This window comes from Miscanthus floridulus, chromosome 8 (assembly GCF_019320115.1).
Source record: "Miscanthus floridulus cultivar M001 chromosome 8, ASM1932011v1, whole genome shotgun sequence".
In the NCBI taxonomy this organism is placed as follows: Eukaryota; Viridiplantae; Streptophyta; class Magnoliopsida; order Poales; family Poaceae; genus Miscanthus; species Miscanthus floridulus.
This window is the reverse complement of record NC_089587.1, coordinates 91318287-91336896: the sequence shown is the minus strand read 5'-3', so window position 1 is coordinate 91336896 and position 18610 is coordinate 91318287. Positions and strand designations below refer to the sequence as shown.

Sequence of the window (18610 nt, the reverse complement as noted above, 5' to 3'; positions counted from 1 at the left end):
TGCCCTTGACAATATGGGTGTCAAATTTAACTTTAACCCATTTCTCAGCTCATGGTATCATATCAGAAAACTACTGTAGCCTACATGAGTGATCTGAAATCTTCTCAGTCACCAGGATTAATGCAACCTTATTTCTTTTACCCAAATAGGCTCTGCACATTTGATGATCCATAAACATAAATAAGTGTGGGAGGTATTTGAAATTTGAAAACAGAATTGCAGGGACAAATCAGCACATATTCTCATGGCATGATATCTTATATTCTTATTAGAACTATTGGCTGTTATTGCACACGTGAAGTATGCAAGTGTGCGGAAGAATGTCAAACAAGGGGTTGGTTCATGAACTTTTCTGCGTGCCATGAGGCTTTGCTTCATCTTGTATTCTGTTGGCTCTGGCTCTTTGCCAGGGTTAGGTCAACTGTGTAGTCTATGTGATAGCAACCAGCCTGAAGCTTTGGCAGAATCTTCAAAAGCATTATCAAGATGGAATTCTTTTGGATGCCTCATGCTGCTTCTACCTGAAAGCTATCTTATCCAAATCTTCTGCTGTTACTTTCTAGATACTATCTAACTGATTTCTAGGCTTTTTTTACTCCGTCTTTAACCATTCATACTACCTTTTTTGTATCACCACATATATTAAAAAAAACTGAACTAGTTATTTGTGGATGCGAATTTTATTCATGTGTGAAAAGAATTATTAGATAAATTATTATCTTGCAGTTTCCATAGATTTTGATATATATGTTAATAACACATAAATGTTTCATGTTTTACAGGAAATTATGAAGAAATGCTGGGGAATTCAGAATCACATTTCAGATCATTGGAACTCTGTATATATGTTCAATAATTATGCTCGACAAGTCATGCTGGTGTTCCTTAGCGTTGTCCAAAGTCCAACCTCCTAAAGTAACACGACTCCAGGCAGCGGCACAACTAGGAAAAAGATGTGGAAGAAGAATCTGAACACCTCTGCAATTTCACATGACTCACCTGATTTGGCGGGCTCTTTTAGCATCCTTTATTGCCTATATAAACCGACGGTTTGCCATGGTTTCCTTTCAGACAAGAAGAAGTGATCTTCAAGGAGTTTTCTCCTTTTCTCCCTCAAAGGCCTCCAAGCGGAGGACTTTGAGGCAGAAGAAGAGCATACTTCTTTGTAATATCATCAACCATTTTGTAGTTGTAGGCTTGTAGCCATTGATCGCCGAGTTGCAAACCAGGCAACATAACCGGAGCTTCATGTGTACAGTGTACATCCTCCGTTAATAACGCAGCTCAAGAGATGACTATTTTGAAATGGGTATAAACATTTTTTTTGTCAAGATCTTAACAAGTTTCTGCAATTTCTCTTCACCCCTTATATTAAATGAAAAACGCCATAAACTTCCCTAGCGAAAAAGAAAGATAACCTGATTTGTGCAATTGTGTTCACAAAATTTCTCCTTTGGCGTGCTCACACTTCCAAAGTTTTGGCTGGCCTTTGGCCCAGCTAGCTCGTAGCCCATATGTGCTAGTAGCCTGGCAGCTCCGACGCTGCTTGCGGCGGCCCATGACAAGCCCGACAACCGGAGACCAGGCCGGCGAGCTCGGAGGAAGGGACTCCAGAGCCCAGGTGGTGGGTCCCTCCCTCCCTCTCTCAACTGCTCGCTGCTAGCGTTCTGTTCGATTCACCATCCCCCTCTGGCCCTCGCTAACCCTAACATCCCAATCCGCGGGCGGGGGCAGCAAGCGGCGCAGCGCCGCGCCGGACTTGTTGCTTTTCTTCTCCGTGAGCCCGTGCAGCGCCTGCCGTCCGCCCGCGGTCCAGGAGGCGCCGAGCCGCCTCGCCGGCGGCCACTGTGAGCAGCTGCGCCTGCGCTGCTACAGGGATTGCAGGCAAGGGGGAGCCGAGATAGCAGAAAAAAAGGTAGTGTATCCTTTTGTCTCTTTTGGTCTTGCCACGTGTGGAAATTGGCAACCGAGAATGTTTGCGTAATGAGCTGAGTTTATACATAGTCTAGTCGACTTTATTTAACCTGCGAATTATAATCTTGGCGACCTTTTTTGTTCGTTTATTGAATTTGCGGCATTATGAAAACTTGAAGGTCGAACCCACCGATGAGATCCTAGCTACGGTGCTGGCTCCTCAGTATGGCCGAAGTAGTGTTTCTTGTTGGCCTGATCTTTTGGACACCAAACGGAGAAATGTAGCAAGAATCTATCAACGATGAATTTCTTATCACATACATGCATGCCTGTGCCTAATGCTCTTGCACACAATAGTTCTTTTCTGTTTTGAGTTTAGCTTTGAGGGTGGCACGGGGTTCACTCTTGTTGCAGAAAGAGTAGTCAGCGTAGACTTATAGTCATCTTGTAGTACACAGTTCGCTAGGTTCACTGTCCAGATGGAGAGGATTGAAGCCACACTGTCCGCTTGTTGTGCCCCTGGATCTTTGATGCTAGGATCGCCTTGGTTTGTGAGAAGAAGCATGTTGTGAGCGATTACCAATGTGAGACGAGAGTACAAAGAGATCTGAGGTTGTGGACGGTGAACCTAACAAACTGTGTGCTGAAGATGACTATGCTAACTAATGATGTGACCACCTTGCTTGTCTCAAAGCTAAAGTAAATAAGGATGTTCCGTGGCATTAGGCATAGGCATGCGTTCTTTGTGATTGGGACGTTTTTGTTGATAGCTTGATTCTTACTCTGCTCTGTGTCCTGTCGAAAATCAGCCATCCAGAAATGCTGCTTCTTCCACACCAAGGAGCCGTTGCAAGATCACTCTGAGTTCCTCAAGCATGCTGTGCCATTTCTGGATGCCCAGATCGACATCATGGCTGACCTTGTCATGGCTGCTGCGGTGGAGACTGTTGTCAAATGTCAATAGTATTCCATTGTCCCCATTTTAATATTTGAATTTTCCCTGAGCCTCCCAAATTCCTGACTGTGTCAGTTCATTGGGTACCGCTCCACCAGTCCACGACAAAGTCACAAACTACTGCTGTTAATTATTGCTGAGCTATAAAATTGTGGAATTCTTGTGCATTGGACCTGAAGTGCTTGGCCATGACTGTGATATGTATTTAAATGGCTAACTGTCTGACACAGCATGACATGATCTATTGGTCTCTCATGTCGGGTTCCTTTGCAATGTAGGTTTCAGTGTTGGATGACAGTTTCCCATATCCACCAAGCGCTTGCCTGCAGTGACAGATCACTTGTCAACTCCATTGGCATTAATGGGCGCACCTTCACAAATATCTGTTGGGAAGTTAAAACCCTTCTCCATTGCCAAAAGCTCTTGCCCTGAACACAAACATATCCTTTCAATTTCAATCCCACGACTCTCCCATTGCCATATTCCCCTCCTCCTCTCTCAATCAATTGTTTCAGGTCTTCTCCTCAAGCTACCCCTTGTCCACTCTGTCCTCCGATCTCTCTCCTTGGGGCCTTTCCCCTCTCTATCCCTCTCCTTCCTCTCCCTGCTCCGCCACTCTGGATATATGACCCTTGATAACTACTCCCTCAACATTGCTTTCTCTGCCACTGCCCGCCTCCCATCTGTTTCTGTTGGTGCCCAGCTTCATTCCCTTTCTGTCAAACTTGGCTTGGTTTCAGATACATTCGTCCTTAATTCCCTTATCAACATGTACTCATCTTGTAGCTATCCAACTACTGCAAGACAAGTTCTCGATTCTGCTCCCCAAGGAGCTTGTGACACAGTTTCTTGGAACACAATAATTTCTGGATACCTACGAGGTGGGATGCCTAATAAAGCTTTGCAGGCCTTTGGCCAGATGGTCAAGGAGCAAGTTAGTCTGGATGATGTCACATTGGTGAATGCACTCATTGCTTCTGCTAAGGCAGGCAAAGTGAAGGTCGGGAGGCTGTGTCACAGTTTAGCTGTGGTGAACGGAGCTGGAATTAATTGTTATATGGGATCCTCTCTGATTAGTATGTATGCCAAGTGTGGATTGGTTGAGGATGCCCGCAAGGTATTTCACAGAATGCATGAGAGAAACGTGGTTTGCTGGACATCAATGATTTCTGGGTACACACGGTTGGGTAAGTTTAAAGAGGCTGTCAACCTTTTTAGGGACATGCAAATTACTGGAATGAAGGCTGATGATGGGACAATTGCTACTGTTGTGTCTTCATGTGCCCAAATGGGAGCACTTGACTTGGGACGATATGTTCATGCTTACTGTGATGTTCATGGTTTAGGGAAGGAGCTTTCTGTGAATAATTCACTGATTGATATGTACTCAAAGTGTGGGGATATAAAAAAGGCTCATGAGATATTCTGTGGATTGACCAAGCGAGATGTGTTTTCTTGGACGTCGATGATAATGGGCTTTACTGTTAATGGCCTCTGTAGTGAAGCACTCGATTTATTTGTTCAGATGGAAGGAGAGGGTAAGGTTATGCCAAATGAGGTAACTTTTTTGGGTGTCCTTACTTCTTGTAGCCATGGAGGGTTTGTGGAACAAGGGTTCCATCACTTTCAGCGTATGTCAATGGTCTACAATCTTGCACCAAGGATTGAACACTATGGATGCATGGTTGATCTCTTGGGCCGTGCAAAGCTATTGACAGAGGCAGAACAATTTATTAACGAGATGCCTATTGCCCCAGATGTGGTAGTATGGCGGTCTTTGTTGTTTGCCTGCAGAGCTTGTGGAGAGGTGGGACTTGCAGAATTTGTAGCAGAAAGGATCCTAGAATTGGAACCCAAAAAGTGTGCAGGACACGTTTTACTTTCTAATGTCTATGCTACCACATCAAGGTGGGTTGATGTGAATAAGTTGCGGACATCTATGGACAGTAGTAGGATGAGTAAGCAACCCGGTTGCTCTTTCATTGAAGTGGACGGATGTGTGCACAAGTTCTTTGCAGGAGATGAATCACACCTTGAGACAGAAGCTATATATAACATTCTTTTGGGGATCAATGAGCTATTAGTAGCAGAGTCCTTACTCGTATGAAAGTTGGGATATTTTTTTGTCAATTAAATGGACAGATTCAAAATGTACTATGCTGTCATTTTATGTGCAGTAGAAAGAATGTTTACATCTTTTGTATTTCTCCAGAAGGTGGGAAATTTCATTTTTCAAGTTGTTTTGAGTTTAACTTAGCAACTAACATGCTTGATGGCTGGCAATTGAGTCCCTGACAGTGTCATAGAAAGGGATGTGGTCCAGCATTAGGATTAATTCCCCAAGCATATTGGAAAAGTAAAAAAAAAATGTTAGCCCAGGTCTAAAAAGACTAGCTTGAAAATGAATGTGTAGTGTGGACTATGACCAAACTCCACAACTCCTGAAAGTGTCAACTATTTTATTCACAAATATCACATTCACGCCTTCTCTTTTTTGTTTGAAGTTTACTATGACCAACTTAAATTGCCTTATGTGTTTCATTAAGGAGTAAGTGCTAGAGGTTAATACTCCCATGAAGGTGCCATATGTTTCGTTGTGATCTCTTCAAGTAGAAATTCCTCGCTTGAAGTCATATCTCATTTATGAATACTGGGAACATGGTGGATTGTTTCACCCATCATTGTACGAGCTGGCTCGATTTGAAAGTTATATGCAGGTAATGTCGCTTATGAAACTAGATCTTGCAAGAATTACCGTGGGATCAAAATTCACGAAAATTTAAATTCCAAAATCTATCCTTTCAGCTAACTGATAACCATAACATTTGTTAGCACTGATGAGAGAAACAAAAGTCACCAGTGTAATTCTGCTTGTTCTCCAGTTCTTTGTACCTTGCCTTTCAGAACCATTTCCTGTATATGCTTTTGCTAGAACATGCTGGGTTGGCCACTAGCGTTATTGATGAGAAATGGGTTCTTATATCGCATGATGACCTTGAGTATTGACTGCTATGCTTCTGTCATCTAGCTGTCTATTGCATTGCTTTCCTGATCCTTTTCTCGTGCTTATGTAATTGGTCATATCATATTTGATTTAGAACTGAAGTTTTGTTTCTCAGCTTTACAACCATCTGGTGGTGTGTGGCCACTGGCTTATTGGGCTATGCCAATCACTGGAATATAATCAAGCAGGAGCTCTGATTAACAGAAGTTTTTGAATTGTTCCCAAATTGAAGGATTCACCTAAAGGGAGTTATGGATCGGAAGAATCAAACTCCTCAAGGTGGGCCTTGTTTAGATTGCAAATTTTTGCAATCTGGACACTGTAGCACGTTCCGTTTGTATTTGACAAACTTTGTCCGATCATGGACTAACTAGGCTCAAAAGATTCGTCTCGTGATTTACAACCAAACTGTGCAATTAGTTATTTTTTTTACCTACATTTAATGCTCCATGCATGCGTCCAAAAATTGATGTGATGGAGAGAGAGTGAAAAAACTTAATTTGGAGGTGATCTAAACAAGGCCGTGGTTATGATTACTTTTCTTGTCTGTTTCTTGGGAATTAAGCTGGGGTTGCTGTTTTAATAGTTACTTACTAGCAATGTTTTCAGATCGTATTATCGAGGCTAGTCGTATGACCACCGATCAGACGACTAATCGCGATTAGTTGTCGATAAGGGTCGATTAGTCGGTCCTAATCGGTCTAATCGGCTAGTCGGACATTTAGTCGTCCTTGTGCCTAGATGGCCTGATCGACCATGTATATACTATATATATGATGTAAATATATGTAAACATGGCCATAATAAATAGGTAAATGTTAGAGGCAAGCAACCAAGCACAGTTTGGCATGTAATCATGTTTGCAATGAATCATTATCATGGTGATTTGGCCACTTACCTGTAACTTCTGCTTGCTGATGCCTGATGGTGTCATGGTGAGTGCTGACTGCTGACCAATATTGCTGCTGACTTGTGTCTGAACTCTGAAACTCTGAATCTGAAATTACAAAGAAAGAAGATAATCAGTTAAATAGGCAAAATAGCAGAAAAACAAAACTGTAAAGACTAAAGAAAATATAAAGAGTAGTAGACAGTAGAGCATGGGAAAACAACTTAACCAAGTACACAAATTTAACAAATAGGAACTAACAGCAGTTTAGCACAGTGCACAGCAGTACACAACATAAGTAAACTAGCAATTCAGCCATAAGTAAACTAGCAGTACACAGCAGTACACAACATCTAGTCCACTGATCCATAGAACCAGCAATTCAGCCATCTAGAGAAGTAAATCTGCGTCCACATGGAAGTCTTCATTTCCATCATTTGTTGCAGGAGTCTTCCTCCCCTCCCTGGTCCTCTATTTCTTCATCTGTTACACTTGCACCTTGTGGCTGTTCTAGTGCAACTCTGTTTTCCTCTTCTTTGTGATCACTGTTTTAAGTTGCTGGTGCATCTGACCTTGGACTTGGACACTTCCTTTTGTTATTCCTTCCATATGTGCGGGTGACAGTATTCCTCGCACGAGCAGCAGCAGCCCTAGGCAAATTGCGGCCTCTAAGCTGGTCGGTTGCACCAACAGCTTCATCAACATGTGTCCAAAGCATATCACTGCCATTAGATGCATGAACTGGGTCACAGTTGATGTCTACCCACTCATTTTGCCATTGAAACTCTTCTAGCAGCAATGAGTTGGATTTCTTGCCTTTAGAACCGAGCTCACGAATTTTCTGAAACCTGAATGCCATCTTACGGTTGTAGCTAACAAATACCAACTTATTCAACCTAATGTGCTCCAAACGGTTCCTCTTTTTAGTATGCACCTGCAGCCATAGAAAATAGGAGCAAATTCATTAGATGGCTGCAGCATATAAGAATGCATTAGCATGCACCTGCAGCCATAGAAATTGCACTTACATGAGCAAAAGCGCTCCAGTTGCGCTCACAACCAGACGCCGAACAGCAGAGGTTTACAATTCGTTTTTGCTAAACTCTGTAGCTCGAATGCAAGGCCACCAAAAGCATCCCACCATAGAACTGTAGTTGTAGATTACAAGCAAAACAATAATATAATCAGTAGTTCATCACATAGAGAATTATAGCTTAATTAAAAGAAAGTGCTGACTGCTGAACTGCTCATTACTTACTAGGATTTTTGCTATTTCTCTCTACTATTGCTAATCGCTTTGAGAAACATTCACCCTCAGCCCTGTCATAATCATCAGCTTGCTTGCTTATTTTCCTCGCTTCACTCTCATCAGGCACCATCTTCCATATAATGTCATTAAACATGCACCTTAGCTTTGTAGCTTGTCTCCTATCCTTTTCCTTTATGGCAAAGTACTTTCCAGGATTCAAGAAGAGGGCTGCTCCGTATAGTTTTTGCTCCATCTGGTTCTCCCATCTCTTGTCATAGCATTCCATTACATCATTCAGTAATGATGATTTGTCTCGCAAAGTTTCCTTGATGGTCTTCTTTGCAACATCCATTGCTGCCATTATCTCAGGAGCTGCTGGTGTTTCATCACCATCTGCTATCCTCATAGCAATGAGAAGGGGTTGTGTTGCTTTTATACAGTACTCCACTTTTGTCCAAAATGGTATGGAAAGGATTGTGTTCTCGGCCTGCCGCCCTTCAGCACTTTTTGACAAGCTGTTGGAATGCATTCCTCACTCACAAACAAACTCCTCAGCCCCTGTTTGTTCTTATGCATGCTTGCTAATGTGAGATAGGAAGTAGCAAAGCGAGTAACAGCAGGCCTCACAAGATCACCACCAATCTTCTCTCGCATAAGATCCAGAATTCTCCCATGCTTGTAGAGAAACCTACACACCTTCTTAGCCGAATTAATGCAAGAGCTAAACTCAGGTATCTTCCCAATGTCCTCCATCATCAAATCCAAACAGTGGACAGCACATGGTGTCCAAAACAAAGTTGGGATTCTCTCCATAAGAATTCTTCCAGCAGCCTTGTAGTTTGATCCATTATCTGTGACAATTTGCACCACATACTCCTTCCCAACCTTGTCAATTTGTTTCTCTAACGAGTCTGCTAACATAGAAGCATTGGCTATCTCACTTGAAGCGTCAACTGAACCTAAGAAGAATGTTCTAGCTGGGCTATTCACAAGAAAGTTGATGAGATGACGGTGGCTAGTGTCAGTCCATCCATCTGACATGATTGTGCAGCCATATTCCTTCCAAGCGTCCTCATGCTTCTTTCTCAGCTCCTCTGTCTTGTTCACTGCCCTATCAAGCAGTGGATTCCTAATCTCATGGTATGAAGGTGAGCGATACCCAGGACCATATTGCCCAATGGACTCAAGCATAATCTCCCAGCTTCTTGAGTTAATAGCATTCAATGGTATTCCATTCTCATAAAAACAATCAGCCACATGGTCATTGAGGCCTCCCGTGTCCGTCCTCCAGGCGTCGAGAAAGGAGCCTCAGAGGCGGGCGGAGCTACTGGGTCCTGGCAGGGGAGGAGACAGGAGCGAGCGGAGGTGGAGGCGCGGGCGGAGCTGCGGACGGAGCTGCTGCGGGCGGAGCTGCGGACACCGGCGAGGGGCGCGAACGGAGCTGCGGACGCCGGTGAGGGAGATCCAGAGGCAGGCCGCCGCCGGCTGCGAGAGAGAGGCAGAGAGCAGCGGGAGCTGGAAATGTGCCGTGCGGCTACAACTCCCACTAGGTCACTCACTCACTCCTCTTCATCTTACCCTAATGGGCCAGCTAAAGGGGGGCCGAATTCTTTAGCTGGGCCAAATTCTCCCTCCCCCGAACTAGTCGTCCGGCTAGTCTGATCGGACGACTAATCGTGATTAGTCGCAACTTATCGGACGATAAGTTTTCTAATCGGTCTAAACTAATCGAGGGCCCTTATCGAGCACCTGGTTACGATAAGGACGACTAATCGCGATTAGTCGTCCGATCTGAAAACATTGCTTACTAGTCTCTCTGCTAAAACTAAACAGGTCAAATAGCACAGGTGGCTGTGGAATTTCTTGAGGTAGCAGTCAGCTGCATCGTCTTCCTCAAAGGCTTCTATCCTCCTCGTAAGAGTCCTCTTCGTTTAAGTTGGTTCAGTAACTCTGAGCTTGGCAGCTTGCAATGATTTTGTTAGATTAAACAAATGTATATGTAGGTGCCTTTGAGAGAAGGTACATGAATGTAGTGGTCTAGAAAGCACTGCATCCTGAACTTGCTAGCTATATTCACTCCGTGACTATTGGCCTTCTCCCTTTCATTCAGAAGGTTTGCTTTAACCCCCTGTTTTAACTGGTCCTGCTGCAGTTATGTGTGTTAACTGTTAAGTATATGAAGGCCCATCTAATATAGGCCCACCACTAATGGAATTGTAAGACTCTCAAATCCCAAGGTTATGTGCACCAATGTTTTAAATAGCTGATAGCGGGTAGCTGACAGTGGGAATTTGTTTGCTTGGTGTTTTCAAAGTAGATAGTTGATACACAATCTGTTTTGAAGCAAAATGACTTATCTTAGGATTACTTGTTTTGTCTCCTTTTTTTTTACTGATTGTTCATGCTTCGCTTGTTTTCTTATTTATTTTTGAACGCCACATGCTTCACTTATATGAAGCTTTCAGTTGTCGATAATCCCTTGATGTTCTGATAAGTACTATATTGTAGAAGTATTGTAGAAACTTCATAGCTAGCAGTAACCTTGACTTTTGTATTTACAATCCAGGGATTGGTAGAGAGGGTTGTGGTCATCTTCTATGACAAAGGGCATGTACCAATTGAGAAGTTTGTCTTCAAGCTTGCAATCAACCAATCATATTGTTCCAAGTTAGAGGAGGCAAACCTGGAGTTTGCTCTGCGAGCATTCTTGATCAAGCTGACTGTTGCTGAGCCTGTTACCAAACCCCTTCCATCAGGTTCTAAATTCATCTCGTAATTGTTTAAGTTATTTTTGACTATCTTAAGGTTTTCTGTAAAAGGCTAGAATACATATCTATAAAAGATCTCAAGGAGTAACATGCTTGTGTGTTGAATTCTGATAGATGGTAGCTGGGAGATCACTGCCTACTTCCAGTCCCTCCCTGCGGATGGCGACCGAGAAGCTCAGCTGTGGATTCCTACAGACACCAAGCTGTGGATGCAGCCTCCGCAGATTACCCCCATCAAGTCAGTTAGCTGCGACCCTCTGAAGATGCAGCTTTACATGGAGCATCCTAGCCCCACGGAACCGAAGGATCCACCAGCATGACAGGAATGAGGATCCTGTGCCTATGCTACACTGCTGTGTGCATTCATTGTGAGTTCAAGTCACCTTTGGGGTTAGAGAAATGGACAAAAATTGTGTCCGTTGATTTGGAGATGGGTGTGTGACTGATTGCCCGAGGCTAATCCAAGCACGAAGAGCAAATGAGCAGCATTTTCCATGTCGAGGACTGACCCTGGCTGTCATCCTGTGCCCTGATGTATTGGAAGTCACCTGCGCCGTGCGCCCTGATTTCTGTTTCTGAGATGGTGTTTACATCAGCTTCATGCTACTTTTGGCTAGTTCTTTGCCGTTAAGCTAATTTTGCCTAACTTTGAGCTAACTAGTAATTATATAGCCCTTGTATCCAAACAGCTCCTAAGTCTAAGATGACAGCCAAAAGTCGACCTTGTATGGGGCTATATAACGGCAAAATTAGCTTAACGGCAAAATTAGCTTAACGGCAAAGAGACAACTCTAGCATGAAGCTGATGTAAACACCATCTCAGATACTGATTTTTTCGAGTTTAGCCTAAAAACACTCGAAAAACACTCGAAAAATAGTAAGATCCCCAAAAAAAAGTATGTATCTTTACTTTTATTTGGGGATCTTACTATTTTTCGAGTGTTTTTAGGCTAAACTCTAACAGGATCCCCAAAGCAAGGTACTTTATGTGGTACCCATTTGTTGGTCACATATTTTTTTCTCCCTTCTTTCATTTCCTCCACCCATAGCAACCGGCATTACTACGCCCACCACCACCATAACACCATAACCATTGGCACTAGAGCTTGAGCTATTGGGGAAGGCGAGAGCTTGCAATGATGTTCGCCTAGAGAGGGTGAACTCAGGGAGGTCCGAAGCTCGAGCGGCGGGGGAGGGTGACCTCATACGCGAGGAGAGAGTGGATAGGGGCTCAGTGAAAATCAAAGGTCGGGGGCTGAGGGCAAGCTCGCATGGAGGGCCGACCAAGAAGGGTGGTCGGCCGAGAAGGGCGAGCTCCCGAGCGGATGGACGGCCAAGGTGTGCTTGCGTGTAGGGGCGAATGTCAGGGAGGTCGTGCACACAAGGAGTATCGGCAGCGCGTGCCCATGGGGAGGACAGAGCTCGAACGACTGGCATTGAAGAAGATGACTGGGACTAGGGTTTGGTCTACCTTCAGTCCGCTAAGAAAGGTGGGGGGAGAAGAATGATGAAGGTATCGGGCCTAATTCTAGCTTGTGGGCCCATGAATGAGGGCACCAAGGAGAAATCTGAGTCTCGTGCTTTGGGTGTGTGGATAGAGAGTGTGTGTTGTCTTTTTTTTTTACCTAAAAACATGATATAGACCCAACTAGATCCTATTGGAATTGCTCTAAGTGGTGCTTCTATTGTTTTATCACCTAGGCTAAAACTAAGCCAATTCCATGGATGGTTTATTTAGTATAAAAAAAAGCGTGGATGCTGATTTTATAGTCGCTAGAAAAATGCATGTTGGATAATGTGGTTGGTACAGGCGAGTGTTGGCATGAGATTTTTCTTTGACGGAGAAGCGATGTACTAGTAATACTACTAATAGTACTGGGAAAGTAGTCAGGCTCGCAAGTGGCTGTCTCAGGCTCTCTCAGCAAAGCGAGCACCCGAAGCGGAATCCGAGGAGTGCGTTGCGTCCGTTGGCCACAATACTGATCAACCTGCTCCAGTCCTGGACAAGAACAAGATAGCAGAGGAATGTCGTGCGTGCTCCTGCCCCTTGGTGCGCTTGCGACGACGCAGGCCGTGACATGTGCAACCGTGCAAGGATTCAGGGTCGATTTTTTTTTTAATTTTAACTCTTTTTTAATATAATTTTAAATTTAACACTGTCATTTTTTTTTAAAACTTACACTTTTGGCCGCGTCTATTGCCATGGCGCGGCCAAATGTCTGTGCCGCGCTATGCATGACGGCGCGGCAGAGGCGTTACGTGGCGGCGACCATCACCGCTGACCGCTGACGTGGCAAGGCTCTGCCGCGCCACCGATCTTGGCGCGGCAGTGCCGCACCCTGATCTGTGGCGCGGCAGAGCCTGGTATAAACACCGCCGCTGTCTTTTGCCCAAGCAGTCGGCGTTCCGCGAGAAACACAGCAAGGCAGTGCCGCCGCGCCCGTCTTCGCCCGCGCCTGCCCGCGGCCGAGGACGCCCATGCCAGCTATCCCGCCCGCGCCAGCAAGCCAGCCGAGGCAGTAAGCGAGCCGCGCCTGCCAGGCCGTCGGTCGCCCGGTGCAGCCACCGCGCCCGCACGCAGGCACGCCTCCCCCTCCGGCCAGAACCTCCGGTCACGCAGGGCGGCTGCCCGCCTAGGTGCTGCAGCGAGGTACTCCACTAATATAGTTAGTACAGTTAATAAAGTTAGTAAAATTATCAAAGTATAGCTAATATAGTTAGTTAGTTTAGTTAGTATACGTAATATAATAAGTTAGTATAGGTAGTAAAGTAAGGTAGTTTAGTTAGTACAGTTATTTACTCTAGTTATACATTGGATTTAGTCTAATAAGTTGTTGTAGTTAGCCTTGTATAGATGTTAATATTTGATTAGTTAGTATAGTTATAGTTAGAAAATGTAATAATGTTAGTATGGACATTACGTACGATGATTTCGACGACTTCATGAAGTTTCTTGAAATGCTTTTGCAGATGGATTGATGTATTAGAGTTTTGTTCGGAGTAAGTGTTAGGAGAGAAGATGGTATGTTTGAGGATATGGAAGAAGAATTGGAATGGTTTGATGAACCTCCTAGCTTCAACGACCTTTGTGTCCGTTTGAATACAAAGTTTGGGGGTGATTTTACACTCAAGGGGAGGTTTGATACTAGGAAGACTAGGGCACACTATGTCCTCATGCTCTTGTGTGGCCCTGCTCACTGGTCCCGCTACACAAGGGTTCTCCAAGGTTCCAATGTGCCCATAGCTAAGGTGGTGGTGGAGAATGGGTACAGGATGCATGGTGTGCAGGACGGCCCATCCATTGATGGTTTTGGAGGCAATGAACAAGAATTAGGTGTCGAAGGGGAAGCAAGTCAGGATAACATGGATGTGGACGGTCAGTTGACGCAGGAGCAGTTTCATTCAACTGCAGTAGGCTGTATAAGCAATGACTTCGATGTGAATGAGTTCGAACAGGAAGAGGAGGAGCAGGAGGAGGACAGGATCGGTACTGTGCAGACCCGTCAGTTTGACCGGACACACGCTGCCAGGGTCCGGTGCTTTTAGACCTAGCGTCCAGTCAGTTGACCGACGCCAGCGTCTTTGCGATCAACTCGTTTTCACTTCTAACTTTTTCACCCTTGCTCCAATGTGCCAACCACAAGAATTTGCATCCGGCGCAATAGAAAATAGGCATTCCATTTTCCCGAAAGCGCCGAATCCCTGCAAACCCATCTCAACCCTGCAAACACCACCTCCTTTGTAAATGTGCCAACACCACCAAGTGTATCACCTTATGCACAAGTGTTAGCATATTTTCACAATCATTTCCCAAAGGACGTTAGCTACTCAACTTGCCACGCCACTCGATCCTAGCGACGATGCAAAGTTAGATCACTTGAGTGGCACTAGATGACCGATATGCAAACAAGTTTGCCCCTCTTGATAGTACGACCATCTATCCTAAACCCGGTCATAAACTTCTCTACACACCTATGACCGGTGAAATAAAATGCCCTAGGTTATACCTTTGCCTTGCGCATTCCATTTCATCTCCTCCAATGTTGATGCAACACATGCACCAACATGATCAACAATGATATGATCCACTTCATATCATCACGTGATCATATTGGTTCATCGATCTTGACTTTACTTGCTCTTCACCGTTGCCATCGTCCATCGGTGCCAAGTCTTGCTCAAGCTTCACCGCCACACGGTCCATCACTCCAAAGCCTTCGACTTGCCCTTCACGCTTGCAACTGGTCCATCAAGCCAGGTCTTGTCTTGATCTTCTCCACCTTGATCACATGACTCAATGTCATGTCTCATGTGCATTTAAGCTCCTTCATCATCACATGTGTGAGCTTTGCAATATTTCCAAGCTATTTTCACCTTCATGGCATATGTTGCTCACACACATGTACCTGTGGACTAATCACCTATGTATCTTACATAAACACAATTAGTCTACCTAAGTTGTCACTCAATTACCAAAACCAAACAAGGACCTTTCACCCGCCTCTGCTAGAGCGATGAGCTCGCTTAGTCTGGCAGTGTTGTCCTTAGCCTCCTCCGCCGGCAAGCCCACCTCTGCTAGAGCGATGAGCTCGCTCAGTCTGGCAGTGTCATTCTTAGCCTCCTCCGTCGGCAATGTGGTAGAACCTCCTAAGGAATTGGGCCCACGTGCACCTATCGTTGTCTTAACAGACCTCGGATAGCGTTTATGAGTTCCCAACAACTCAACAGGTCTGTCGGGTGTCCTCGGGAAACCCGAATCACCCACGATTCTCTTTTCAAACAGGATCCCAATCACAGATATTGCAGATTACAACAGTTTAATCAAATATATACATCAGAGTAAAAGATAGCGGAAGTCTTAAGATAACATAGTTTACAAACCAGTTGTTTTCAAACTTACAATACCATAAGTGTCATACAACCATAGTAGCGGGATAATATTACATTAACTTTATTTATCATACAAACTAGTGCCTTGTCCAAAGGCCATTCATTACTCCTCATCGTCGTTGACTTCAAACACCGACAAGCAGCAGGGACCAAAACAAGCCTGCGCATGCGACTCACCTGCAACAAGGGTTAACAAACCCTGAGTACAAAGGTACTCAACAAGACTAACCCGACGTAACGGGGTGTAAGACTTTAGAGATGCAGGGGTTTGGGACAAGGTAAGGATGTAGCAAGATTCAAAAGTTCTTTGCCAAAAGCTTACTATTCTTCATTCTATTTTCAAGTTTTACCACTAAGTACTTTTTGTTCATTATCTCAAACTAAATGTACATTTCTCGTATTCCTTTCCTTCTCATTCCATTCTTTTCTCATATTTTAGTAATTCACCAGTCCTGCATTGCTTCTGTAATGAATCGAGTCTCCATATCCACGGAGCACCGGCAATTCAAATTGATTCAAGTCCTAGCTAGGGATTCCTTATCACACGACATATGTAGAACTTAATCTTGCATATATCAACCTCGCTACCAGATCTTCCTATACTAAGCCGTCTCCACGCCACCCGAGAGCACAGCACACCTCAAATCCGGCCACATTCCAGCCACGAGGGTACACGCTACTCCCGCCATCTCTCCACTCCCAGTGCGTGGGCATTCGTCTTAGTATCGGATTTAGCCGAAGTAGGCTTACCATAGTATGTGACCAGTACTACAAAGTGTCTCGTTCAGAAGATCCACAATGAGTGGCCTTTAAGCGACATAGTCGGCAACATTACCCAACATTCAAGATAAGTCACCCGACTAGTCTCTAGTTCATTCTACCTTCTTTCTTTCTTTGGCTAGTATGCCATCTTTGATTGTATCAAAACTTTTACTTTGAAAGCCTACTGTAAAGCATACTAAGCATTCTACGCCTTTGTAAATAAAAACATCTCCAAGGATGGTAAACAAGTAACAAGGTAGGTAATGCATCAAGTAGGAAACATTTGAATAAACTAACTTAATGCAATAAGTAACATAGTTGATAAACTTTTCAAAGTAAACAAGGTAAGGGTTTAATGCATAAACTGGGGCTTGCCTTCGTTGATGATCTCAGGTTCCGGATCAGTACCACAATTATCGAATCCCGTGACAACCGGGGATTCTTTCAGAACTTGCTCAACTAGAATCATTTCATTCTCGGGTTCTACACGAAATGATAACATATGCTTTAACATAATGATAACGTAAACATGATGCTTTCACGGTACATGAAATATAAAAACACCCGCAAATGATTTTATTTCACGGTACAGTTGCAAGCCAACAAAACCAACTTGCAATCCTACCATTAAGAACCACACATGTGACTTGACCAAATGGATCTTGAAACCCTACTAGTCACAAAACATGACCAAAACAAGATCCAACACTAATCAAACACTTATGGTTTGCTTTTATCTATTTTTGAATTAATTTGGAATTAAGCCCAAAAATGAACTTGTTCCAAATGACCTGAAAATTTTATGTAAGATTCCTCATGACAAATTAGTGTACAAAAACAAATTTCAAAATTTTTGGAATTATACAGTGACCTACAAAAATCATGGAAATTGCATTTTTCAATTAATGGACTGAATATTTGAACATTAAAAATTTATTCAAATTTCAAATTTCAAATTTTTAAATCATACTAGAACATGTACAGAAGCCACACACAAAATTTTAGAATTTTTGGAGCTATCATGAATTTCCTACAAATTCTCAAAGTTTTAGCACTATTCACAAATTCAGAAAATAAAAATTATCACTGTTCTTCTTCCTCACTCGCACTGACAGCTAGGCCCCACTGTCAGTGACTCAAAGCTAACGCACGGTGGCGTGGTCAGTTCCGATCGGCAAAACGCGCCGGCGGTGCTTCTCCGGTGAGATGGACTGTACCAACGTGATCTACACCATGTCGCGAACCTAACCCAACCCCTAGATCAGTAACAGGCACCCCAGATAGAACCCTACGCTGGCCATGGCGGCTCGGACCCGACGGCGGTCGATGTAGCTAGGGCTACGGTGCAGTAGAGTCAAAAGAAAGGCGAGCATCACGCTCCGGAGCTCACCGTGATCACGAGGGTGTCCTTGGTGTAGACGGAGGCGTACTGAATCGCCCTGGCCACGGTGAGGTGGGTCACGGCGGAGCTTCGGCCGGACTCGGGGAAGACGACGTCGCGCGGTGGCGCTGGACTTCCAGGAGCAACACGACCAAGTTTGGGAGGAGCAGGAAGACGAGGCGGAGCTACTGGCGGATGCTACTGACTCCAGACGCTATGACGGCGGTGAATTTTGCGAGCGCAGCGAGGTCATCGACGGCGAGCAGAGGCAGGAAAAGAGGAGAGGGACGACGATGGTACGACTATTTATAGCGGGAAGGAGCTCGTCTGGCTTCGACAGCACACGACGAAGACGCCACGGCGATGAAGACGTGCCAGGGTGCGAGGAAGCGGCGCAAAACGCTCGGCGGCGGCAGAGGCGTGGCGTCGGCGGTAAGCGGTGATGTAAATCCAAATTTTTGAATTATTTACAGAACTGCCACTGAGTCTATTTTTCAAATTACTCCCAAATTTTCTAAAGAAATTGAAAATCTCCAAAAATGAAAGTTGTTCAATTTTTCAAACTCTACAACTTTGCTTCTAGAAATATTTTCAAATTCTACCTCCATTTTGAAATTTGAATTTGGGGTGCATTTGAGCATTTAAATCATTTCAAAATTACTCCAAATTTTATATGTAAACTTGAAAAACTTTGAATACCAAAGTTGATCTACATAAAATAATCTCCAACTTTGCTTTTTGCCTCAACCCCAAATTCCTCATGGATTTTGAATTAGTCAAAAGGGGCAAAAAGGACTT

General features: G+C 44.2%; 1 protein-coding gene across 1 annotated transcript; it reads left to right on the top strand.

Annotated features, from left to right (window-relative positions):
• Nucleotides 1-1291: 1291 nt before the first annotated feature.
• On the top strand, nt 1292-11624 carry LOC136469571 (DNA polymerase zeta processivity subunit). The gene is made up of 4 exons (XM_066467710.1): nt 1292-1309; nt 1664-1915; nt 10578-10767; nt 10894-11624. The coding sequence occupies exons 1-4, from the start codon at nt 1292-1294 to the stop codon at nt 11097-11099; spliced, it is 666 nt and encodes a 221-aa protein (XP_066323807.1). The 3' UTR covers nt 11100-11624.
• The last annotated feature ends 6986 nt before the right edge of the window (nt 11625-18610 follow it).

What these genes read in the sequence shown, in the direction of transcription:
- LOC136469571 (XM_066467710.1), top strand. An exon ending in CCGAGATAGCAGAAAAAAAG is followed by an intron (nt 1,916 to 10,577) that starts GTAGTGTATCCT and finishes TTTACAATCCAG; the next exon opens with GGATTGGTAGAGAGGGTTGT. An exon ending in TACCAAACCCCTTCCATCAG is followed by an intron (nt 10,768 to 10,893) that starts GTTCTAAATTCA and finishes GAATTCTGATAG; the next exon opens with ATGGTAGCTGGGAGATCACT.